Source organism: Chrysemys picta, chromosome 11 (genome assembly GCF_011386835.1).
Source record: "Chrysemys picta bellii isolate R12L10 chromosome 11, ASM1138683v2, whole genome shotgun sequence".
NCBI classification, from domain to species: domain Eukaryota; kingdom Metazoa; phylum Chordata; order Testudines; family Emydidae; genus Chrysemys; species Chrysemys picta.
In genome coordinates this window covers 46240542-46267021 of record NC_088801.1, presented here as the reverse complement: position 1 = coordinate 46267021, position 26480 = coordinate 46240542, and the positions used below count along the sequence as shown (strand labels likewise).

Genomic DNA, 26480 nt, shown 5'->3' with positions numbered 1-26480 from the left:
TCCTAGTGCTTACAGCACACTGCAAATACAGTAAAGGTTGCATAACTAATAAGTAGGAAAATATGTTGTCATTCCAGTTTTGTGAGGGCCCTGAAACAAATCTGTCCCACTCAAAGGGAAAAACTATACAGACACCATTGGCAGAGGCCGGGGGAGATGGGGGGAGCAACCAAACCTGTGCTTGCCCTACTGAAATGCACAAACACTGCGCATCACCCTTTCTTGCTGTTTAGTTGTGTTTATTTGCTAGTGTCTCCCTGCCTGCAGCTTCACCAGTCAGCAAAACTCCAGGGCTTCTTTCTAGCTGCTACCTATTGGCAGCAGTGCCAACATATCCCAGAAAGCTTTCTGGAGTGTATCAGTATTTTAGCCCCATCTAACTAGTTACAGCACAGAAAAGAAACTGAGGCAGGGCAGTTGGGATTATTTTTTTTTTTTAATTTTGGTAGGACCCAGAATATGCTGCAGTACCTACCAATCAGAAAAATCTCATCACAAAGACTATGCCGTCTAGGCTACCATGTGGGCCTTGCAAACTAAGATGACAATAGGAATAGGAAGCAATTCTAGTTGGTGAGAGATAGGACTTGGTAAGGAGAGGGTGTAATTACACTTGGGGAGAGGACAAGGGCAATGCTTGAGAGAGAAAGTTGGGCAACAGTTAGCACTGTTAGAACACGTGTTTTCTCAAAACATGCTGTGTTATCACAAAGTTTGTTGTGGGGCAAGGGGAAGAGAGCCAGAGACTTATGCTCTAGTGCCTGGTATTCACTGTACTGGCCTAGGATGTGAGAGACACAGGTTCAAGCTCTGGCAGATTTGGAGTGATCTGGGATGAAAAGCTCTGCTCTGAATCAGGAAGGGAAGTAGAGACTTGAACCTGGGACCACTACACACTCCCCTGCCTCCACTCCCCTTAGATTTTGATCCAAAAATGAACATTTCCAGTTTTGTGAAAACATTCTAAAGGAGTGGTCCCCAAACTGTGAGGGCACAGCCCCCTAGGGGAGGCGTGGAGGGACATTGGGGGTGGGGGGATGGCAAGTCCAGGCCAGCCCCAATAGAGGTCAGGGAGGGAGCGCCACAAGCCCCACTCTGCCCCCCAGCTGCATCCCCATCCCTGTCCCTGCCTTTGCCCCAGCCAGGGCTTCACTACCGGCCCCAGCCCCACCCCCAGGCTCAGCCCCTGGCCGCAGCTCCATTCCCAGCCTCAGACCCGCCCCCAGCTGCAGGCATGGCCTTGACCCACCTTCTCCCCCCTCCTCCTTGGAGCCACAGCCCTGCTCCTGGCCCTGGCTCCCAGGGCAGCGGGGAAGAGGCACAGACATGGGTAAGGAGGAAGGCACGACCCTGAAATTTTGTGGACCACTGTTCTAAAGGTTTTGAAATGTTGAGAGTTGCCACAAAACAGCAGTGTCTTTCTGTGGTCAGCTCTAGTGACAATACGCACCTATACTAGTTCTGATGCACTCTAATAAGCTGTATATATACACAAGTGTAATTATTATCTTAAGTCTTATGTATGTAATGGCGTTACTGAAGCATGATTCTGCGTTTCCTAGTTAATTGATATAAACTGTTAGCTGCCTAATGTGCTACACATAGGTGCTGGAAATAGGGATGATGGGGGTGCGGCAGCATCTCCTGGCTTGAAGCGATTTCCCTCATATACAGGGCTTACTGTTTGGTTCAATGGGTTTATAAAAATTGTTCCAGCACCCCTGTTCTACATGCTGTACATAGGCACTAAAAGCCAATCCATATCCTGAAAAGCTTAAAATCTAAAGCAGCAAGACAAATAAGTGGTGGAAGAAAGAAATTAGCGCCATGTCACAGATGGCAAACTGGGGCACAGAATGATTAAGTGAGTTGCCCAAAGTAAATAAGTTGGTCACACCCAAAATCTGTGGCAGTGCTGAGAAATGAACCCACCTCTTCTTGGTTCCAGGCCAATGCCTCAACTTTTTTTCATTCAAATATTTTATGAAGGGAAGCTTCCTCTTTGGTTGTATTATAAAGAAACCTCAGTTTAGCACTGTGTCTACAGCACAACTGAAGATTTCTTCTATTAGTCAGCTCTTCATTCAATTATAGCCATAAATATCACTTGGAATGTCTGTGACTGGAGCTGCAATAAAGAACTCATATACAGATATACTCATATACAGAGAAAGATATGGCTGCCAAACAAAGAAACACTTGTTACAGACCCTATGAATGCTAGGTCTTCTCAGCACAGCGTCTGCTTACATGTGAGCCAAATGAGCACTCAAGGCATTGACAAAAGAGTCTGTGTTTTCCTGTCCATCTACTTTCAGTAGCTTGGCTTATCAAGTGGGACTCAAGGGGATGAAAGGCTAAATTCAAAATGAGTCTTTATACCAAGGACAACCTTAGCTACCACAGTTCTACAGGTTGTGAAAGATTGTCCTTGGTTTAAAGATGGACCATTAAAAATAGGGAACAATATGTTAAATACAACTTTAAAGAAGTATGATTTGTCCACCCCATCTCATTTTCTGCTCCTTCATAAGCTTTCCTGATGTTCAGCACTCACAGAACTTGACATGAGCTGTCAAATGGTAACAGCACTATTGAACCACGCCAAAATTGAACCAGCTCTCTTAGAGTGGAAAGGTTCTGCAGCCTATCGCCAATATTTTGAGGCAGCCAGTCTCCACCAAATCAAAGATTTTCCTAATGTTCTCATATGATTGTCTTCAGTAGTAAAAAGGAAAAATCAGTTAATGTATCACTGAATGACTGCGCAGTATCAGATACATACCTTTATGGAAAGCAAGAAGTGGTGAACTGTTATATGCAGTACATACACTGAAAACTACAAAGAACTAATGCAGTGCAGAATTAAGCAGGCATCTCTGCTTTAGCTTGGGTTTGAAGTATGTTACTAAGTGTAACCCTAATATGCGAAAAGATGCTCCTGGTCTAAAGACTCACCTTACCTAAAAATTTCTCTTCAAGTTAGACAGAAGCACAGCACGACATAAAATCATGTCTAAATGAATTTAGTATTTATTTGTAACTTTTAAATTGGTACTATTTACAATAAGTCTTGGAGTACAGATCACATTCAGTAATTAAGCTCTGGCAGTACTGAAATTAGATTACTAACATGTTTGCCAATTACATTTTTAAGTCATAAAAAAGGAAAGAAAAATGACTGTAAAATAAATGTTTATCTTCAGTTACAAGTATCACAGGACAAGTTTGCAGAGTGCTGTAAAATCCAGTCAAGGAATGCTCCCCGGAAAGCATCCTGCTATGTGTGCCTGGAGTGGTGCGATGAAGAATGTTTCAGAAACACAAGCAATGGAATTCCACGTTAAGTATGGAAAGTTTAGCAGTTCAGTTATTCACAATAACCTTTCTTACACAAGCCCAATGCTAATTAATGGTCCCATTCTTCTTCTCTTTCATTGACACCCTCTTCCTCCTCTGGGAATGCTGAGTCATTCTGACTTTTCAGATGTTTAACCCCTGCAAATATAAAGATCGTATTTAAAGACACATTTATTCAAATCAGACTGGCTGTTTAAATCAAAAATCCCACTAAACAATGGAAAGTTTTTTTAAGTGACCTCATTGGTGCTGTCTTTCATAACCTTTCAATTCATACAAGCATTACATATTACACCTTTTGTGATAGAACCGTATTTCCTTCCATTCCAGGATTCCCAACAGCACCCCTGGATTGGACTAGCAATATCACACTCACTCAAGTTAAGCACCTGAAAAGCTAAAATAATGGCAGATGGCTGTGGGTTTTTGACCATCGGAATTTAGAACATCTGTCTAATTGCGAGCTCTGAAACGCATCTCTTGGAGAAGAGACGCAGTGCAGACACAGAGCCCGAATCTTGTACTCTTGGTCTCAGGCCCCTCTCCTAAATGAATTCACCTTTTGTGTAAATTAATTAGAAGATTGTACAGGTTACTCATCCCTTGCAACATCCACAAAACTAGAACATAACTACTCTGGGAACTGCATCTTGCCACTGCTACAAATGTGTCACTTCCAGGCAAGTCAACAGGAGTTTTGCAATGGACTTTTGCACGCTATGGTCCTAGTGACGTGCTTTATCATTAGTCATATCTGAATACAACCCAAAGCATGCTTTGGGAAACAAAAACTGGATAAATCACATTCCGATTGATTTCATGTCTTCTAAATAGCACCTTTCACCTGAAACGTTCACAGAGCCCTTCCTAGACTATCAGCAAAGCACACTTTGTCCACTGTTAAAATACCCTGGGGGTGAATACAAAGGCAAATGTGAAGTGGATAGCATTCCGCTCAGCCACAAAACAATGAGATGATGGTTCACCCTGGGAAATTTGGTAGGCCCACAAATACCCCTCCAAAAATGTAAACATAGCAGTCCCTGGCTCTTCCTTGTATCTAGCCTCTGTGCTAGAAAGGTTTGACACTGGCAGTTCTGGGATCAATGAATTAAAGCACAATTCTAAAGGTGAGTAGTGCACCCAATGTGCTGTTATTCCTTCTGTTTCCCCGACTGCTGGTTACTATATTATGTTGTTATCGCTAGTTTTGCACGACCCAGCATCTGATGAGCACCAGTAGCTGCCTGAGAGGGAATTTACTAAGTAAGCATCCCATCAAACCACCAGGCCAATCTTCACATACAACCTAATCACCTCACTTTCAAATTAATATCTGCTCCACTGATCGCTTAAGAAGAATTTTGTAAACAGCAGGGCAGCTGCTACAGCTAGTCAGAGGTTTCTCAAACAGCACAGGATTGGCCAAACAGACGGTACGGTAGGAGCAAAGATGGGTGACACCATGTGGGGAATGAGGCACCTGACATGCCTCATGGAGAATAGATTGAGTGGACTTGCAGATTTGAGACCACAGGGAGTAAGAACATTGGAGTTTATTGTGTCTCTGTAGCAGGTAGAACCCAGGCAAGAAGAGTCAATAACCCTCATAGTGCTGTGATTTAGTTTTGAGACTAGCTTGAAAACCCAGCCCTCCCATTGTTTTAGTCAAAGGGGGAAAATGTGACCTCAAATTTCATGCCGATTATTCATCTCTGAAATTACTCCTGGTCCAAAACAAACATAAAAGGCCTCTATGACCAGGTCTCAGCACCACCTCCACAGCCCACAATGTGTAGTCACTATATGGCTGGGACTGTATTTAGTTTCTGACTTAGTCTAACTCACTTGCCATGCAGACATGTAACCAATAATCAAAACTGACATGACCGGCAGTGATACAAAGAATAAAATGTTTGCTTAAACAAAATTTTCTTCAGCAGTTGTTCCAAGAGCACAAATGTGTTTTTCCGTACTAGTCATGCATACTTTCATTTGCCACCTCAGCATCCCAAAATAACCGTGTCTGATTTGTAGACATCCCATTGTTATAAGCTTTAGACCTTGTCTACGCTGGCAGCCGCATGTAGGAGATGTGTAGCTACACACTGGACTGCGTAGCTTCAGGCAGCAGTGAAAGGAGCTGATAAGGGTGAGGCAGCAAGGTGTTACACTGCTAAAAATAGCACTGCAGATGTGGGAGGCACTGCTTGGGCATGTAGGGTATATACCCTAAGGTTCTTGTGTGTCTGTACACTACTTGGCTGAGCAATGCCTCGGTCTATGCTGCTATTTATACCCATGCAGGGTCTGTACTCCACACATCATCGTAAGTATAGACATAGCCTTAGAGGCCAAGATTTTCTGAAGTGCCCTCTGAAGAACTCACAAGATTTTCCTCAATTTTTTGGCACCCAAGCTTGAGACACCTAAAAGGGGACACTTTTCAGAAAGTGTTAAGGACCTGCCTTCTGAAAATCAATGGCTCAAGCTGGACACCCAAAAATGGAAGTGTCCCCCTCCCACAAAAAACAAAACAAAACAAAAAGTCCCCAAATGCCTAGTCACTTCTGAAAATCTTGGCTATTGTCATATAAAACTTGGTGGAGCATAATGAACTCTATCAAAGGGATGTATTAAGCCTATAATAGGCTCAGATCAGTATTTGTGTCACAATGGAAAAGCTTCATACTGAGACCCTTTGACAATATGAGGCGCAGAAAGGCGAGCTCTAGTGCTTTACCCTTAATCTGTCACTGCTTCTATTCCAAGCTGGGACTTGATTTCCCTTTCATAGCATGTGGCAATCCAGAGTGTGCCCTGTCACACATGCCAGAGATACCAAAGTGAAAGAGAGCAGCTCACAAAAGCCTAGTAGTATTGTCAGTGCCATAGAGCTGGTTGGAAAGTTTCTGATGGAACGTTTTTTCCAATGGAAAATTCTGATTTATCAAAAGCAAAATGTTTTGCAGAAATGTGTCAATTTCAATGAAAATTTTGTTTCAAAGGAAAACTTTTTTTTTAAAAAGTGTTTTGATAAGGTCAGAATGGAACATTTAGATTTTCTTTTTCAAAATGACTTTTCATTTCAATCTTATTTTATATTACATACTAGAATATATATATATATATATATATATATATATATATTTAAAAAAAATCAAAATCAGAATGAAATGGTTCACTATTATCAAAACAAAATGTTTAAATGGACCCCAAATTATTTTTTCCCCAGAATTTCATTTGGCAGGAAACTTAATTTTTTACATTTGTTCAGTTTCATAACAGAAAAAAATGTGACATTGTGGTATTCCCTGAGAAATTAAAAATCCAGTTTCTGCCCAGCTCTATCCATCAACAATGGCAGACAATGTCATGGTAATTCTCTTAGCATGTGGTACTATATGAAACCAACCAGTTCTAGTCTATTACTACACTAGAGTGGTTGTTTTTCTGAAGCGTAAGGGTTAAATTTGTATGGGTTGCATGAAGAGCAGCCAATTACAGTCAATGGCACTTATTCAGTTTCAATAACCTAATGTGTTCTATGAGAAACACAGTTATGGTAATTTGCCTCCTTAAAAAACATGGGGACAGATACTTGTCACACTTACATTGACAGAAATCTGGAGTAACTTTATTAATTTCAGTGGACTATACAGGGCATACCTGAGATCAGAATCTAGCCCATGGTTCTGAACCTGATAATCATGTGCACTCAATCCTGTATAGGTAAATATTCAGATTTCACAGGCAACCTTAAGTCTGACATTTCCTAATTTTTTTAGTGATTGACTTTTTAATGTAATTTTTGAGGGTAATTTCCTATGGTTTTTTTAAAAAGCCAGAAAAAAATAAATATAACGTGGCATCAAATTGACCACCTACGTTCATCAGCAGGGTTGGAACCATTAGATCTACCATACCGACCTCTGTCACTTGAGCTCAAATAGTTACTGATAGCAATAGTAGGTTCTTATCCTCTATGCGGACCAGCACTAGAGGTAGATGGGACACATCATTTGGCAGTGAGTGTCACAGATATTTGCTGACAACTGAGGAAGGGTGAGACTCAGAAGTCTTGAGTTCAGTTGCAGGCTGTGACATAGAGTGTTCTCCATGTCCTCTGCCTGTTCCTTCCAAGTTTGATCCCTTCTGCTTCATCCACTCCAACCTGTCCCTGTCCTGCCTCTTCCCCACCCCTGACTCCTAGCCCCAGTCCCATTCTCCTTATCTAACCAGGCCCAATCTCCACTCTTTAGGCTTTTCATCCCAATCTCCTTGCACAGCCAGGCCTAAGTTTCCTCCTCCAAGCTCCCCATCTGAGTTCCACTCTCTCCCCAGTCCCAGTCTCCATGCCCGGGCAGTTCCAGTCTCCCCCTAGCACCCAGTCCCCTGTCCAACCAGGCCCGGTCTCCCTTCCTGGTTCCTACTTCTCCCCACCAACTCCCCATCACAGTTTCTCTCTCGCCCCACACCAGTCCCAGTCTCACCAGACCCTCCTCTTGTAATACATAGGAACTGTGAGGAGATAGCGCATGCTCAGTGGAATCTTTGAAGATATTAATTACTAAACTGTAAAATGTCTCTACTGAGCATGTGCAAAAAGATTTTTCAAAGAGGTTATAAATTGGCCAAGTGTGGGCTTAATTTCACAGGAAAAGCAAGAGGCATATCCCTGACACAAAGGCCATCCCCTTGCCAAATTTCAAGCCCCTGCTCTAACACATGGATTAAAACAGTCTCCCAAAGAGAAGAATTTTCTAGCCTTGCAAAACAATGTATTTCCTCCCAGCATCGTTCTGAGAAACAACTAAACCTTTTTAGCTGAAATTGTTCCAAAATGATCAGCGTGAGGCAGACACTCGACATGAAAAAAAAAATTATCCCCAAAAGTTAAAATTTGGCAAAGTTGTAAACAACTTAAAACAGGGTCTTGTAAGGGGTGTCAGGAAACCTTAATAGGCAGTGCTGTCAGCCCTGTCTCTAATATTGTCAATCAGTGCTCCATACTGTGTTGTCATCTCCTGTTACTGTCAAGAATTACAGCACCCAAATCACTGGCAAACAGTTATTCAGATTTAAATCAAGCAGGCAAATTATGGGCCTCTTCACTGGCTTAGCAGCATCACAGCACGTCTAAAAATGCCCAAAATTAATCCAGCTCCTTCAACGCAGTTCTGCTTTATCTAGTATGTTTTAAACCACTTGCATCAGACTGCATAACTGTGAGAAGTGGAAAAAAAAACAACCAAATATTTTGGGTGCCCACATACAACAGGGACAAGTGCTTTAGGTAATGGCTTTAAAGAAGAGAAATACTTGTGTTCTAATTCCCCACAAATGTAGGTTTATGAGCATTCAACTCAAAACAATGTGATGGCTCTGCAAATTCATCTCTTGTTGTTTCTCACTGGAGAAGCTATATATGCACATTTGCTGTACCTGTTTAATGAACACGAAATAAAAAGATCAATCAGAAATTGCTAGGAGCCAGAATATTTCATATTGAAGAGTTGGGGTTTTTTAGGAGATGAAACAAGAGCTACGGCTAAAGGGGAGGACACAGGACATAAGACCAGTATGATGTAGTTCCATGGAATGACATTTTGGTAAGAGTGAAGTTTATTTTTTAGGGTGCAATTCCAAAGTGGGAGTTACGCTATTGAGTGAGCATTGCACACTGAACTTTTTGTTTCTCATGTAAACCTGTGTTTTTCGTAAGGAAACAATCAGTGTTATGTACTGATCTCCCCGACCTACAGCCCACCATCACCTTTGTCACAAGCCTCATCATATTACACAGTAAGCTCCAAACTATTGCACTGCAGTTTTCCAAAATGAAGGCAAGCCCATATGATCAGTGGTATTACGGAACGTGTCACCTAGCTACGAAGTAAAACAACCTAGAGTGTAACGATGTGCAGATGGCGAAACACCTGATAACATCTAACCATGTTTAATAAACAGCTGCTTCCCCCTCCCATGCCCCAAGTTATACTCTATGCACTGGGTGTCAGATTTTCTTGCTGCAACACAGAAACCACCAGTGTCCAGCAGCTAACTGGCCCACTGCTTACTCACAACAATTCTGACACCGGGCAGTCCATAAGCAGGCAAAAGTCCTACTGACATTGTCAGCATTAACTTACATAAGCGAGCCAGATATTGTTGGGAAAAGTTTGGGATTGTTGCACCCCAATAAATGTTTACAAATGTTTAAAGAAATAAATTCACTTAACTGGGACTTTTTGCTTTCATGTTGTTGTGTATTTTCAGAGGTGAAAGCTTTTGTTGTTGTTGTTCAGCCTTGATGGAAGTTACATGACTTCTTTACTGTCTTAGGATGCTTCTAAAGCACCACATGGTGGAGCCGCTTAATCCACCAGGACAAAATTCTAGCTTTTTCACCTAATCTGCAATGAACATCCGTGACTGCAAAAATGCAGGAAGTCACAAAGCTGTGCCTACGCTAGACCTCTAAGATCTCCCAACATTCCCCATAGTGGCAGCAATGGTACAAAATGTTATGACAAGGCCAAAGAGATACTATGACAGACAGACAGACAGCCTTTAAAGCCTCTCCAAGTTCACTTTCTAGGGCTTTTTAGATTATGTGGTTTGAACTAGCTGACTCAGCAGTAAGCCAGCGATAAGCAGATAATAAAATAATATCCTACATTGCTAGAGATAATGCACTTTAAGTTTTCTGAACTAGTTGGGCCAATCTCTGAGTTGTGCCCATATCTGTACCCAATACCCTTTTATTTAGAAGTATCTAAATTGTTTACTAAACAATCATCTATTCCGTGATACTAAGATAAAAGTTTTGTAACCTTGGTCACCATCACAGTCTTCACAACTGATTCCATAGCCGTGTTAATTAAGTAGAAAACAAAACTGGAAAGACAAAACTAAACTCTTCTTATCCTCTCTCATTCTGATCCTAATGCATGTTACATTAGCAATGTACGCCATACCCGGTGCCCTTTTTTAATAGTAAGAAAGAGGTACAAGAGCAGCTGCTGTTCAGGGTTTATCTATATCCATCAATACAAGAGTTTACCAAGGTCAAACCACAAATATAGACTCTAAAATATCACTCAGAAAAAAACAATACAATATTAATGTAATGGGCAAAATTCTAGGCAGCAGATGTTGCTCTGTACATGTGAGAGAGCTAAGATCAACATATACAGTTATAGATTTCATAATAATAATTGTAATGCGATATGTCTGAGTGCTGATCCATAAATGAGTCTCCCTTGCCCCCAAATATCTGTTTTTTCAGACTGCAAATAATCTTGTGAGTTCATCTTTACACTCATGCTCTCGATCAGTTCTGCTTATATTCTGCCCTAAGGTTATTTTGCTTTCACAATATGCTCTGCCCTGAGCCACTTCTCAGTTTGCTTCACCCCTCTCACTCTTTGCTCTGTTGACACTCTGCCCTGAGGTTGCTTACTCAGAGGATGTTCTGTTCTGCTTCTACTCTGGATGCCCTAAGGTCACTCTGTTCACACTCTTCTTGCTCCATTGCATTTGCTCTGTTCATTTGCTACTCCGCAGTCCCTGTGCTCAGGTTTTAAATTCTACTCTGAAACCTCACTTCTTGTAGGTGGTTTTGCTCTTCCACCATCAGTTCTACAGCACTACTTCTCAGTTCCACTTGTCGTTCTGATTTCCCTTGCCCCTTATTTCTCTCCTGCTTCCCCAACCCAACAATCAGTTGGTGTCTTTAGGCGGCTGTGCTTTAAAATTACTTTGCTCAAACTCATTCTCTAGCCCACGCTAAAAGAAAGACCGCATAAGCACTGCTTTTTATTTTACCTGGAGCCTTCCCTTTTTCTTGTCTTGCTTTCTTAACCCCATCAGGCCAAGAAGTGTTAATCAAAGGCTCAGATTTCACTGCAGATAATTTAATCCAATTAATGCTGATGAAAAAAGACGGAATGCCAAACCATTTGCAGCAAGCGTGCACTAATACACTTTGAACTGGTAATGCATTTTAGATGAAATCACTGCCTCAAAGCATATTTGTGGATTCCTGATAATTTATGAGCGCAAATGAAGCAACTTTATGACATTTCCATGGTCACATCATAAAATCTGCGGTGGTTAATCAACAGCTTGACTTTTGCTTTTATCCACCTGATCAAAACACCAGTTTAGAAGGTTAATCGGTAGCACAAGATGTGAAATTACCAAATGTTACTGTAATTACATCTGTTCTAAAAATTGGAGATAAGATCTGGGACTGATTTAATAATGTGAGCCTGAATTAACATTGTGTACCCTGCCTCCTCCCCAGTCCCCACCCACAAAGCCCAGACATGTTTGGATTACACTGTGGCACATTAGACATATAATGGCTATTTGCAAAACTCAGATTTAGATCTGAGTTCGTGTTTTGAACGCCCTAGTGTATAGAGGGGTGTTTGGATATGAAGTTTTGGGTTTGGGCCCATCTCTACGAGAAACACGCAGGCCAAGATTTTCAGAAACGACTACTGATTTGAATCCCCAACATGAGACATTTTGAAGTGGCCAAAATTTTCAGAGGGCAGATGCTCAGTCCTTTGAAAAATCACGTTTCTTTAAATTGTCTCTAGTTGGACATTCAAAAATGGAGGCACCCCCAAAATCACTTTTTAATATGTTAGTTCATTTATTTTTGACAAAAACAATGGTTATTTGAGGCAAATGGAGCACACATGACACAACTCATTGATGCCTTTGAAGGATGTGGAATTCATTTTCTTATTTTATTTTGCTTAAAAAAATGGCCCCATATCTCCACCACAGTGTACAGCTGAGGTTTGCTCTGACCCCTAAAATAAAATAACTTACAATTAAGGCAGGCACTTCTGTACAGCATAGTGAACAATACAGGAAGAAAACTGAGGCACACACAGGTTAACTGACTTGGTCCAATGTCAAATAGGGCTAAGTGGAGCCTTTAAACTCAGCTCTGAGCATGAGGTGGTGTGTAGCTGGCCACGTCAAGGGGAACACTGAAAGAGAGTCACAACTCCTTCTTTGCTTCCCCTCTTGAAAGTAACTCTTCCCCACGTGGAAACAATGTACTGCTTCCAACGAGGCTACCCCCTCTGGCGTGCCCTGCCACTTTTCTCCCCAACCTTCTGTGCCCGGGGTTGCAATCCAAGACAGTTCTGCATGGACGCCCAAAGGCTGTTGGAATTACATCCCTTTATTCCACTACATGATTGCACAGGACGCAACTGATGCCAGTAGTACAATGGGATTTCTAGTGTTCCAACAGGAATTAGGATTTCTAGTATCTGAATAGAAGACGCTTCTGTTTTATGGAAAATAATTTAGAGACAGAAAAACAAGTGTTCTAGAAATATCATCTTAATCTTTTTGATTTTCTATGTTTTAATAGATCTTCAGAGGGCTAGTTACCAATATGTTCAAAGAATATACACACACACACGATCAAGTCCCTTATTAGTAATAAACTCAGTTTTATACATCATTATATTGGCTGGAGCATGCTCATTCACATGGTGCCACTTCGTGTCTCAGAAGTGGAGGTTTTGTGTGTGTGAGTGTGTGTTTGTGTGCATGAGTTTTTTAAACACAGTTTATAAAAGAAAATTAAAATGGATACCACGTGGCCAAGGAATGAGTCTTGGGAGCACAGTGAACACCAAGTGCCTCATAGTGGTGATGTACTTGGTCTCTGGGTTCATTCCACCCCTCTGAATACCAGTCTAGAGAAAGAATGGGCCAGGTCCTCCGCTGTCATAAATTGGCATCACTCTACTGACTTCAGTGAAACTATGCCAATTTACACCAGGTAAGGATCTGGCCCCTCATACCTTGCCAAAGATTTGTATCCCACACTCCTACCCCCAAGTACCACGCAGTATCCACGAACAGGAGAACACAAATGGTTTACACTGGGAAAGGAGGGGAGGGGCGGGCGGGAGCATCGCAACACCTGAATGCCAACGTGGCACATCCCTCATTCCTCTCAGAAAGGCCCAGCAACAGAAACTCACACAAAAGCCCCATTACATTCTTAGTCTTCATTTCGTAGTGCCTATTCCAACTCCCATAAAAGTCAAAAGAAAGGCTCATCAATGTCAATGAGAATTTGGATAAGGCTTTCTCTATCTAAAAGTCTATTGTCCATCTTGAAGCGCCCTACCTGGAACAAACGGTGCTTGGTGCTGAAATGGTGTATCTTTCCGCCTTGGTTTCATAAGCTGATCATCTGCCTCAGTTACTCTCTGCTGCTGTATGGTGCCTGAGGAGTGGTGATTACCATTACATTTAATAGAATCTGCCTGTTCACTGCCTGCAGATGTAACAGATTTAAAAACATAGTAATAAAAACAAAAACCTACGCACTCCTGTTATGAAAGAAATTGCTTTTTGCTCTGTTATGTGTATATACACAATAAAAGTGACAAACCTTCAGGACTTGACAAAATGTCTCAACCTAAGTTTTCCAAAATGGCTAATTTTTGCTGCCCTCCCTGAGTCCCCTTTTAGGCCTGATTTTCAGAGGGTCAGTGTGCTGCACTTTCTGAAAATTAGGCCCCTTTGTGGTGTTTGAGGTAGAGCACTGAGAAATGGACGGTCACAAAAGCACACGTGCCTTTGGAAAATGTTGACATCTCTATACAAAGATCTGTTCTGAACCATTAATGCACAACCTGCATGGATATTTTAAACAAAATTATATTAGAAAATGAAAAATATCAGAAATAGTTGGGTTTTATTAAAGGCTGTGAAAGTTGACTTAGGGCTTCATCTGCTAAGAGCTCCACATACCCACAATGCCCTTCTACTTTAATGAGTGAACTGCACTGGGAGTTCTTGTAGGATCAGACCATTAGTTCCCTTATTTGTATTTTTTAAACTGTTTTCTAATCACGAGATGACACTTGAAGCAGCATGTGAGGCTGTTTACATGCACTGATAGAGCTCAGCTTTTAGACCCAAGCATATACACCTCTACCCCAATATAATGCGACCCGATATAACACGAATTCTGATATAACGCGGTAAAACAGTGCTCCGGGGGGGCGGGGCTGCGCACTCCGGCGGAGCAAAGCAAGTTTGATATAACGCAGTTTCACCTATAACGCGGTAAGATGTTTTGGCCCCCCAGGACAGCGTTATATCGAGGTAGAGGTGTATTAACCCAGCAGCAAACTCAATCTCTTAGGCCTCTGTCTTGCCGGGGTCAGATGAGGGGGAACAATGCTGAGGGCTGCTATACATGGTGTTTTGAAAGCTGCGATCCAGTAAGTTGGGAGGAGCGGGTGCTGCAGTGTGGTGGGGGCCTGCAGGAACTGTACCCAGCATAGGGCAGGAGACACGGAGCCTCTCACTAGGAGAGCTATTGCTTTCTTACGATCATCAAGTGCATTTCTGGGCTATGGTCAGGACCAAGCCCCTCACAGCTGCCCTTGTTTTCAGTTTCTACTAAGTGCACCTCTTAGGCACACATGAATGAGCCATTACTCCGGATTGGCAGGAGGAGTGACTGAAACGTCTACAAAATGGTGGCTAAGCATAGCAGTGCTGTCACTCGACTGTGCTCAAGCATCTCTGTCCTGGCTACACCTTCTTAGGTACAGAGGTTAGTCACGTTGCTCAACCTGCTGCACATTTCTGTACACCAGGCCCAATCGTGCCAGGTGTAAAACACCTTCCTCTGTTGTTGACTTCAGTGAAAGTTGATGGCACTCAGCATTTTACGGGATCAGGCCCACTATATACAAGCCTCCTTTCACAGGTGCAAAGCATGCGACAAGCACGCTCCCTCTCCACATCTTTCCTCAGCTCAGCAGCCTGTAGGCTCCAGCTCTTGCTGCTTAACTATCGTCCATTCGCCCTACTCCAGTAAGAATTCAGGAAGAGATAATGTGTGGATTACTGCCTTCAGCTACCTGGTGGTTCAGTTCATTTCCACTACTCCTCTAAAGGTCAGCAAGCATATAGGGGCAGATGCTCAGCTGGTGTATATTGGCATAACTCCATTGAACTCAGCTTCAATGAAATCAATAGACCTATGACAGTGACACCAGCCAAGATGCTGTCCCAGAAAGTCAATGCTACTGGCCAAACAGTTGGCACTGTTTATTTTAATTTTTCAGAGAGTGGAAGCATTTTCAGCATGATGTACATCATTGAATTATTTTTTAAACAAAGATTCAAATGTTCTGTATATAAATGTAAAATATACGTGATGTGCAAAAAAGTCCCAATTTCACATTCCAATAAAATCCCTATAACACATTGGAAATCATTTTAATTCCACATACATAAAATTCATAATAGTTCCATATACTTGTCTACTCTTCCAAATATTTTACATACATACATACACACACTGTAGGCTATATTACACTGTATATGTTGGCCAGGTTCAATATAATTTAGATGCCAAATATGCATTATTGTACTTAATTTTTTTCATATGACAAAGATTTAAGAAGCACAACTCTCATCTCATTATGGTTCATGGAAAATGTTTAGTTAATTTCCCACACACCACAGTGGAAAAATATACCCTAAGCCCTTTAACCTTATTAATCAAAACTCCTCTGACTAAACAGTTTAAGTTTTATCCTAGCTATATTAAGTCCTTAAATAGTTTAAGATGTACTGAAGAAAGAGACCCAGGCAGTTGTAAAACAGTAAATCAGGCAGCAAGAAGGGAAGTGATAGAGTTTCCCAAGTGCCTATTTTGGGCTTTCTTCTTTTCCCTTTGCATAAGTGACTTGCAATCTGTATCAAGGGATTGTTCTGCAAGGTTTATTCATTTTCACTTAATCGCCTTGTTCAGGCAAACTGCCACTGTAGTCAGAGCTCAGTTGAGGGTAGCATAGTCAATGGGAGATTGACTCAGTGCTGAGTGCCAGGTTATAACTGTGCAGGTGTGAAGGGAGGACGCTAAAGGAACTTCCCCTTGTGCCCTCCCTTCCTCCTCTGAGTACAAGGATGGCTTGAGTCTAGTGCCACTGCCAGCATCTGATGCCTCACAGGTTGTGTGCTTATGCCCCTACTCACTTTCTGTGCCAGGCAGAGTTGGCCCCATTCTGGGGAAGCACACATGGGCCCTTCTTCAAGGCAGGCACAGCAGATGTGCTCCGCAGATGCTCCTGAAGGCAGTGTAGCTGTCTAAAGCACAATGCTTCCAGGAGCTCTCCTAGAGGCAGGGCAATATCACATCATCTCCTACTCTGTGCTCTATGGTGGTATCACAATTGAACCCTAAATAAGATATGTCCCTCCTGCTAGCTTTGGCCCGCTGAGTCAATGGGAGTTTTGCCTGAGAAAGGACAAAGTACTGTAATAATCAAGAACTTCAGGTTTTGGCCCATGATGCAGACCGTAGTCATGCCACCCTTACTCGAGTGAGTCAATGGGCTGCATGAACACAACCAGGGTTGTTACACTGTTTAAAATACAGGGCTTGAGCCAGCTCCTATTGAGGTCAATGGGAGTTTTGTCATTTTCTTCACTGGAAAGAGGATGAAGTCTATACAGTACTTGATTTTAATTTTCAGTTACAATTAGAAATCGATTTCAAACAGCTGCAGTTTACTTACAATAAATCTGTGTAAAATATCAAAGACGATGCTAACAATGCATCGGGCCCCAAAATTAGAGTTAAAAGGCACAACTGTGTGGTTCATTGACATACAAACAGGGCTGCCGAGAGCAGGTTCGGGCCCCAGTGAAAATTTTTTTTCGGGCCCCCCAGCAAGGGCGGACCGGCTAAACAGGGCCGACGAGAGGGGGGAGGGGAAGCCGGGCCCCGGGCTCCCTTCCGGACCCCGGTAAGGTGACGAGAGGGGTGGAGGAAGCGGGGCCCCGGGCCCCCTTCCGGACTGCTGGGCCCCGGTAATTTGTACTGGCTTCCCCCCCCCCACCCTCATCGGCCCTGCATACAAAACCTGCATTATGGTCATTCTGATTTAAAGTAATTAAGGAAATGCAAACTTAAGGCTCATTCCTTAACAGGTGTTGGTGTGCCTACAGATTACAGCACGTGCTATGGATTCCATGGCATTATTACCAACAAGAGTTTACAACAGTGGATAAGGAAAGAGTGCCAGCTTTAAGCATGTTAATGTTTTAGTGCATTGTAATTCAGTGACAAAAAAAATGTAGGGTTAGTATAATATGGGGTGGTTGTTCCCTGTCTATCCACAGGTGCATGGGGAAGAAATGAAGTCATGCAACCAAAAGAAATTATTCAGTAACACAATCTAAGCTTTCTATTTCGTCCACCACTGTGTTATATACAGCGACAATAAACAAATAAAATAAACTACTGGCAAACATGACAGTTTTATGTGGGTCACAGCTGGAGTAGCATCTCTAGAATATCATCACCATACCCAGCAGTGCACCATAACCCCATAAACCATCACAAATGGTCATTCAGCAATCATGCAACAGGAATGAACTCATTTGCTAAATGCCTGTTAAGTGTCACCAAACTGCCCACTTAGCTCCTGTTAAGTCTTAAATTACAAAAATCTGGGCTTAATCCTCCCCTCACTAAAATCAATATGCCCCTCGTCATTGCTGCCACAACCAGCAATATAAGTGGCCAATACATGCACATTACACGTGTTTGGCTGTTTTCCATTTTATTCTCTCAAGTTGCACTTTCTATTCCCTTTCCTCTCCCTGCATTTAAATGTTTCTTTAAGCAGCATTAGCATGATATGATTAGCACAAAGCAGCAGCCTCAACACAAAAATGCTGTTGTAAATCCTCCACAGATTGAATAAAGCATGTACTAGAGATTGAGGTCAGTTTACCTTGTTACTGACTAGTATACATCTCTCCCTGACAGCCTCTAAAAGTGTAAAAGTTAAGGCTTTCATAGCTCCAAGCAGCTCTTACTAGTATGTAAACATCTCATTTTGCTGATTCCCTAACACCCCCACTAGCCTTCCCACTGCACAAGTCAGCCAGTCTTAAGACGTCAGATAATAAGCAGAAGCCCCCGCAGTCAGCCAAATAGATGTTTCAGCTTATAATACGCTCCACTTGCCTTCAATTTAGCCTGCTGAAAGCAAGACCCAGTTCTCAACTGATCTTTATGTAAGAAGGTTCTCGGGCCAATATTCCAACAACTTCAACTAGACCTTGCACATATATGATAGTTTCTCATATATGTGCAACACTCATCTCTTTACTCTTTACAGGCACTTGCTTGAGAGGTCGGCAGCAGAGGTTGGATGTCTGGGTTTGCGTGTGAGTTGGAGTTTTCTGGCTGACGTTTTGTCATCTCAGTTACCCATAATCGCATAATAGCTGACAGCTAGTGTGCTTAAATTAAATCAGTAGAGACAGCTTCTCAAAGGTGCTGTGCCCACAGGGACGCTGAAAATCATGCTAAGTACATAATCGGAATTGCACCTATGAGCGGAGATGTTCTAAGACCAATTGTTCACTTTGTGACGTGTTAACCTTTAAGAATAAGAAAATCAAGGGACTAAATCCACAGAGGAGACATAGGGCTTGTCCACAGAGCAAGCCACGGGTGTGACTGTACAGTGCTCTAGCCTGCTGCATATGAACTGGCCCTCTAGATTCTGCTACAGACCTTTTAGTACAGGGCAGCAGGATCCACATGGCCAGTTAATGCATGGCAGGCTAAGGTGCTATAGATTTACATCCTGGTTACCGCACACTATCTGACCATGCAGACAAGCCTTTCAGTTCTGCATTTCAATGTTTAACTTTAGGTGCTCTGTTGCCCAGTGAAATCCTCTGCTCTTAGTTAGGTGCCCAGGCTCCCTATTCAATTCCTGGGGCAGAAATGGAATTCAAAAAAGCCAGCACACTGAGTAGGGAGCACCTAAGCTAGCCAGTAGGCAATGCTGAGGAAGGGTAGAGGCCTAAGCTCCACCCCTCAAAGGAAGTTAGGTGCCTAATTCCAGGCAGAGGGAGGTATTTATCTCCACTTGGGGTTGACAACTGGGAAACCTCTCTTTGTGTTCAAGTTTTGGACATATGCACCTGAAGTGGCAGGTAGGCACCTAAATCCCTTTGTGAATCTACCCAAGGTCTTTTAACTACCTTTAAAGACAAAACTATTTACAATCAGATGACTGTCAGTCTCACAACTGTCAAAAAAACCCCACTATCAAGTATTTGTCCAGGGGCTTTAATCACCAGTCCAGAGTCTTCCACCATACTCCTTATCAGTCCTATTTTGTTCCTCTGCCCCTACCTGCTGGGGCACAGCCTCGCTTTTCGCAACAGGAACCCCCACGGCATCACTGCTCGGAGCCTCTCTTGGTTTCTCTGGGGCCCAGCTCTCCGGCAAGGAGCTGCTAGGTGGTAAGCCCCTCCACTGCCCCTCCTTTCTTCAGCCCTCTCTGGCCCTTGGATCCAGCTCTCCCATATAGAGCTAGCAGGACTCACCCACTGTTGCTGTTCCTCCAACCGTCAGCTCTCTGGCTTGGGGACACCAGCCAGCAAACCCCTCTTGCTACTGTCCTGCCTTCAGACCTTTCCCAGGAACCACCTCCTCTTTCTGGCCACACTCATCTCCTGCTCTTCCTGACTGACCAAGTGGGCTCTCACTCTCATCTTTTATAGCTCCCCCTTGCCCTCTTACTTGACCTCATTGGCAGCATCTGGACTGGTGCAGGAGAGCTGAGCCAGTTTCTTTTAATGGGCCAGCCACCCTGTTACAGGGACTCTCTCCTGATAGCTATGTTTGCACACAGGCAAATCTTTTATTCTCAGGGAGACAAATATTGTGAAGATTTTCACCCCATACAACCCCACTAGCTTCAATAAGGTTACACCGAAGGCAGAATTTGGCCCAGGCTATGTAGGAAAAGGAAAGACTAGGAATATGGAGGAGTTTGAACTTTAGGCTAAAACTATTATACACAGGGACAGTTTTTGCACTGATTTACACACTGAGAAACTCTGGTGAAGTTGCAGAGATGGACTTACACCGCAAAGTCCGGAGCCAAATTCAAACTCTCTCTAAATTAAAGACTGCTTATAAACTGAGGTTTGGTTCAGCTCATTAAACAGGGGCAGTTGTTAAGTTCTGATCTGGATCAGAATCTGGATCCAAATTTCACCAAAAGTTTGGGTTGGGGCCCTTTTCTATACAGATGTTTTGCTGAAACATACAATGTGCTGAATGCCCACTGGAGTCCCATTGACTTCAATGGGGTAACATGGCTGTAATTTAGTGCAGAATTATTTAAGAGCTCTGAATGTGAAATCTTTGTTTCATTCTGAAGTGAAAAATAAACCTCAAATATTCCCCTAATTCTAATAATAACAGACTTTGTATAAAAGTAACACTAAGTGTCTTTTCTTTTGCTGTCCCCATGGAGGTGACATCTGTGGCAATGCACAACACTGTTAGTGTACCGTATCAGATGGGGCATCTGGATTTTAAAAGTGCACATAGTGCTCATAAAAAATGATATGGCAGTCCGAGGACTCCGTTTTTTGCAGCTGCACAGAGCTCCACTTTTCCAGGGACTTCATACCACATGCACAAAGCTGGCCCACCAATCCATGTGTCATCCTCAATTCTAGAGCTGGTATTTCCATTCTACAGGATAGTCAGAAAAAAACCCTTCTATTCAAGAATGAAAAACAAAATTTTAAAATTCCCTGTGAAATCAAAATAAAAAAAAATGTCAATTCAGGACCACTGAAGTGTTTGGTTTTGATAGTGTCAGAATATTTCTTTTCAATGTTATGTTGATTCAATGCATTTAGACTTCTATAAAATGTATGTATGGTATGTGTCACATATAATACAGGCATGGCCAAACCATGGCTCACGAGCCTTTTACAGTATAGTGTGGCTCACGGACCCCCCCCCCACCATTATCCAACTACCAAACTTGGAGGGGAGGGGGGAGCTTGGGTCTTCTGCCCTCCGGTGAGGTGGTGGGGCTAGGGGCTTCTGCCCTGCGGGAATGGGAGGGTCGTGGCTTCTACTCTGCGAGGCATGCCTGGTCGGGGCTCTCAAACTTCTGAAAATTATCATATGTGGCTCAGAAGGTCAGTAAGTTTGGCTACGTCTGATATAATATATTAAAATTAATACTTTAATATAAACATCAAATTGAAATTTACTGAAGGGATTTGACCTTTTCCTGCTGAAATTGTCACAGTCCCATAAAACATTGCACTTTCTGTGTAGCTTGCATTTTTAATGGAAAACTGTTCCACTGAAAATTTTTTTGATGAGCTCTTCTCAATCCCCCTTTGGTGGGCAAATCCGATTCCAGTGTCTGCGGTTCACAATGCAGCTGGAATTCCCCAACTGCTGTCCTCTTCTTGGAAAGTTGCACTGTGACGCTACCATCTCACTTCCTGGCATATGCCAGAGGCTGTGAAACCTCAAACAGGGGAGGAAAGGAATTGCCACATCTTGAGTTCAGAAAGTATTTGACAGGAAGGCAATAGGCAGCTGAGGAGAGGGACAGAGAGAGAGAGAGATACATGGGGAGGCAGAGAATAATTGAAGATGAGACCTCTCTTTCCCCTGCATGTCTTCTTCAGTAGAGCTTTTACTATTCTAACTCCTCTCTCAGCTTCCCCAAGTTTCTGCATGGCATCAAAATCCTTCTTCTTGGCTTTCTTCATTTTCTCCTTTGCTGTTCTTTTCATGGGCATTATCCTTCCCCTTTTCCTTCTCTTGGGCTTGGTCTTTTCATTTGCCTTCATTCTTTTTATTTTTCCCCATCTTTGCCTTACTTTCCACAACTTCTAGCACAGGTTCTCCACAGTGTTTTGAGCAAAGTGACCAAAAAGACCATTTTTCTTCTGCATCGTGAGGTACATCAACAAGATTCATTAATGGGAGCTCTAAAGCTATCATTACTGCCCTGGCCACACAACGTCTGAGGTTGGTCTCTTTAGAAAAGAAACTCATTCTTCCTGAATTCAGCAGGAGTAGTCAGAAAGCACTTTGGTAAGGTGGACTTTTTAAACCCAAAGTGGCACCAAAATCTTCACTAGAAAATTCAAATATGTGTTCAGTCAATAAGCTAACTGCTTTCATCTTCTGCAAATCCCATGTACTGCGAGTTTCAGATTAATTGATCCAGTTTACTTGTCTTATGTCAAAAATCTGAATTGTTTGTGCTTAGCTGTTAAATTTGCTGCTCAGACCTTCAGTGAGCAAGGATGATTATCTTTATTATAATGTTGCTATCAAGGATGTGATGGCAAAGGAGAAACACCATTCTTGGTACTCACACAATCAGACATTGATAAATCAGTAACAGGGGGGATGTGCTCTTTTCTACATATGTAACAAATGAGGCAATCAGTGTGGCAATTGGAAACAAAATTGATGGGCCAGCTTGCAAATATATCTGCAGTCAAATTATCCACATTACACCTGTGGTTTGGGTGGTCTTCAAGTAGCAGGCGCATGCCATTTTCTTTACAATATACTTACTGTAGTTGTAGTTTTTGTACCTAAGCAGAAATCTGCCAGGAAGAGCAAGTCTTTTAATTTTCACTACTTACTTGTCTGGGGTTTGTTGAGATCATCTAAACAGCTCGGATCCATTTCAGAATAATCTGACTCCAGATGAACATATGCTTGAATGTTTCTCCTCTCCTCTCTGTAACTGATATTCTACTTAGCCAAACCACAGTTTACAATCCGAGTTAACCAGGTCTACTGAACTATTCCAGGTATTCTAGGTTATCGTTACAAGGGCAAAGCCAGCCATCATGGTTTTATTAACCCCTCAGTACTGAGGATAAGGCTTTCTTCGTGCTAAATGCTAATACATCCTGGATTTGCATTAGAGAAATCCTAATCACTGTCAGCTAAAGATGCTGCATCACCCAGCTGCTGACTGACGTATGCCTACAATGCAAAGAAAGAGCATGTTCTTAACTTGGGTTAGCTACCCACACTAGCTAACTGGAGTTAAAAATTGTAGTGAAGACACAGGAACCTGGGGTTAACTCAAGCTGATAACTTGAATTGCTGCCTCTTCACTGCTATTTTAACCTATGTTCGCTAACAGGGTTCCCTATGTGGGATGATTTAGTTGGGGATTGGTCCTGCTTTGAGCAGGGGGTTGGACTAGATGACCTCCTGAGGTCCCTTCCAACCCTGATATTCTATGATTCTATGTCAGGATCCTGGGCAAAGGTAGGCAGGACTAGTGGTAGGATCTGAAGGCAGGAGTTAAAGCCAATGTCAGGGTTAAACAGTCAAGCTGAGGGTCAAGCTGGAGTCAAAGTCAAGAATCAGGCTGAAGGTCAATATCAGGTACCTGGAGCTGTGTTGGGATCCTGAGAGTTAGAATCCTAGCGAGAGTCTCTGAGTCAATTTCAGGAGCATGGCAGTCATCACAGCTAAATAGGAATCCACACTGTTGCCTGGCCACTTCCTGTTACACCCCATGGTTATATTTAGGATCAAGGAGCGAATCAGGGATCACCAAGACAATTGTCAGTCAGATATCTTGAGGTGGAACTTCCCATGGTGGGCAGGCTCTGAGGATTGTGGTCACAGGGAGCAGACAAGTTACAGCTGCTGCTGGGTGGCAGTGTGGGGATGTTGGTTGCTTGGTAGCCCTATAGGCCCACATTCAAGTCCTGCTGATGATTACAATGGACCCATGTTAAGAACACACCTTTTTGTGTGTGTGTGGGGAGCTGCTACTGTTATATAAGGCTGTGGGTCTGGTGGCAGAAACTGGAGGTCATCCTCCATTTTGAAAGGCAGAATTCCAGACAGCAGGGGGCAAAACAGACTATATTAGTGGCTGCGGTGTCTCCATCTGTTTGAATATGTTTAAATACAAACAATGTAATTGTTTAATGCAAGCTCCTCATGTCTTAACCAGGCCTGAGATCATTCATATTTATAAGGAAGTTGCTGTATTTGCAAGTTAAATTGCAAATCTTTCTGCCTGCTTTGCTAGGCAGTAATTTCCTCCATCACCAGTAATAAAGGTTCTGTAGGCTAAATTAAACTCTCCCTAACACCTGCTCAATCCTATTGTTCCTCAGCGACACCTCTGCAACCCCATTGTTTTTAAATTCAGCCCTCATTACAGGCAGGTACAGCCCTATTGCCTAACAGAATCTCGCATGAATGATCATTGGATATACTGATCTTGTTCAGTAACCATAACAATCTTAGAAGCAGCATTGAAAGACTAAGCAGTGTACACATCAGTTTTGAATTATCCTGATTGCCTGCAAGCATGGAGTCAAATCTCAGAGAGGCCAAGCCTTCAACCACGTGACATAGATAAATTGGGTATTATATCAGTTCCTAGTGGATGTGGGGGAGGGGAAAGCAAACAATATCCTGCTTTCCATGAACACTGAAAATCTCATGATATTTTTTTCTTTTTTAAAACAGCAGCAGTTAGCCACAATAGCCTGGACTAACATTTTCCCTTCCTGTCGGCTCAGCACCCCCATTTGTGTGTCAAATGGCCTCTTCGCTGCTGCCCTCCTTGGAAGTGTTAGATTTATTTATGTAAACAATTTGTGAAGGGCTTTGGTATCCTTCAGAGTGAGGTGCTATTATTATTAATGATGATGATGCGTATATCAGAAAAGAAAGGCCCAATTGTGAGTTCAAAAAGGGAAATAGGATACAAGGAACTTCCTCCTTATTTGCTGCAGAGAGGCTGGCCACAACCTGAGACTTAGAACTACCTCAATAGACAAGCTAGTGCCCCATGAGAACTAAGCTTCTCAAAAGGATAGGGACAAGGCAGTCCAATGGCTGGCTGGCCATTGAGGGAGCTCACTCTAGGAAAACGGTAATCTACAAAGCTTCTCTGATTCCCTGTTGAGCTTCTGCCCAGAAAATTCCACATCTGCATGGCTTCCTGCTACAGACGTAAAGAAACAGCACAGATTACTGAATGCTTCTAAACTCCACAAGAGCTCTTCTTAAGGGATACTGCTTCCCAAAGCTCCCCTGGGGCTGGTGTGGTTCTGCACCAAGGCTTTATGTTAATGTCACAGCCTGGGAATAAGTATTATGAGTCTTGGAATATATATCAGCATAAGAATCAAGCCTCCCATCGTCAGTTTAAAAATACTTTCTGTTTCCATGATGATTCTCCTGCCCAGCTGTGAAAACTAGGTTTACGTTCTTTTCTAGAGCTCTGCAGAGGCCAGGTAGTACAGAAACCTTGACAGGTGGGGAGCAGAATAGCCCAGGAAGCTGCGAAGCCAACCAGCCAAGAGAGCCAGACAGACCAGGGCCACGTAAGCTGCCAGGGACCTGGGCAGAGTTGGGAGCTGCAAATCCCAAGGAGGTGGAATGCACAGTTGCCCAAGTAGCCTACCAGTTGGGCTGTCTGGGAGCCCACAAAGCCAAGGAGTTGGGCAGCCCTGCTGCCTGGCAGGCAACCAGGTGTGTCCATGCCTGGCTTCTGTTGAGAGTTTTGATGGAATAGGCATGTTCCTGTGAAATGCTTTGATTTTGTCAAGTCAGCACTTTAACCAGCCCTATTTTCTTCCTCCTATATTTACAGGGTTAGCAACTGAAGTGTTGACTTAAATTTAGCTAGGGCATAGGACCACTTTGCTATAAGATACAGGTTTTCCAGAAGTGTACTAAGAAAGTAAAAGTAATGCATACTTCAATCAAATGAAAATACATCAAACAAAAACATGCTGGGTTGGTGCTATTGTTTTAATATCAATGGTTTTACTTACCTGAAACAGACATTCAAGTCAATTTTCCTTAAAGCATATCACCTTACTATTCAAGCATCAGAAAATACCATAGCTACCAAGTATTTGAACTGCACTGGATACAACCAGGTCCCACTCTACTGTACAGATTGAGCAGGCAAGTTGCCAAGGGCAGCAAAACATTAGGGGGAGCAAAATCTGTAATGACTCTTTATAGTGTGGGTGACTGAATGCTGTGAGAGACATACATTTTCCAGTTGGCCTAAGGTAGCAAAATACCCTGCAGCAGCACTCAGAACAACCAGAATTTAATTGTGGAAACACATTATTTGGCACTTACATTAATAGCTAGAGCCTGAAAGAAACCACTGTGGATTATACTGAATTTTTCAGGTAAAAACAAACAGCAACCTGTGTGAGCAAATATC

The 26480-nt window shown here is 42.7% G+C and overlaps 1 protein-coding gene across 5 annotated transcripts in view; it reads right to left on the bottom strand.

Moving 5' to 3' along the window:
- Positions 1-3010: 3010 nt before the first annotated feature.
- Positions 3011-26480, bottom strand: part of PPP1R1C (protein phosphatase 1 regulatory inhibitor subunit 1C) — an 88972-nt gene continuing 65502 nt past the window's right edge. For 3 of the 5 annotated variants that reach the window (XM_042860658.2, XM_024114786.3, XM_065561931.1), the window contains 2 exons: positions 13538-13687; positions 3011-3498 (listed from right to left, as the gene is read on the bottom strand). In XM_042860658.2, coding sequence (XP_042716592.1) covers positions 3410-3498; positions 13538-13687 — 239 coding nt within the window. In that variant the 3' untranslated portion in view covers positions 3011-3409. The remainder of the gene's footprint in view (positions 3499-13537; positions 13688-26480) is intronic. The other 2 variants (XM_024114788.3, XM_024114787.3) reach the window with 1 other exon arrangement.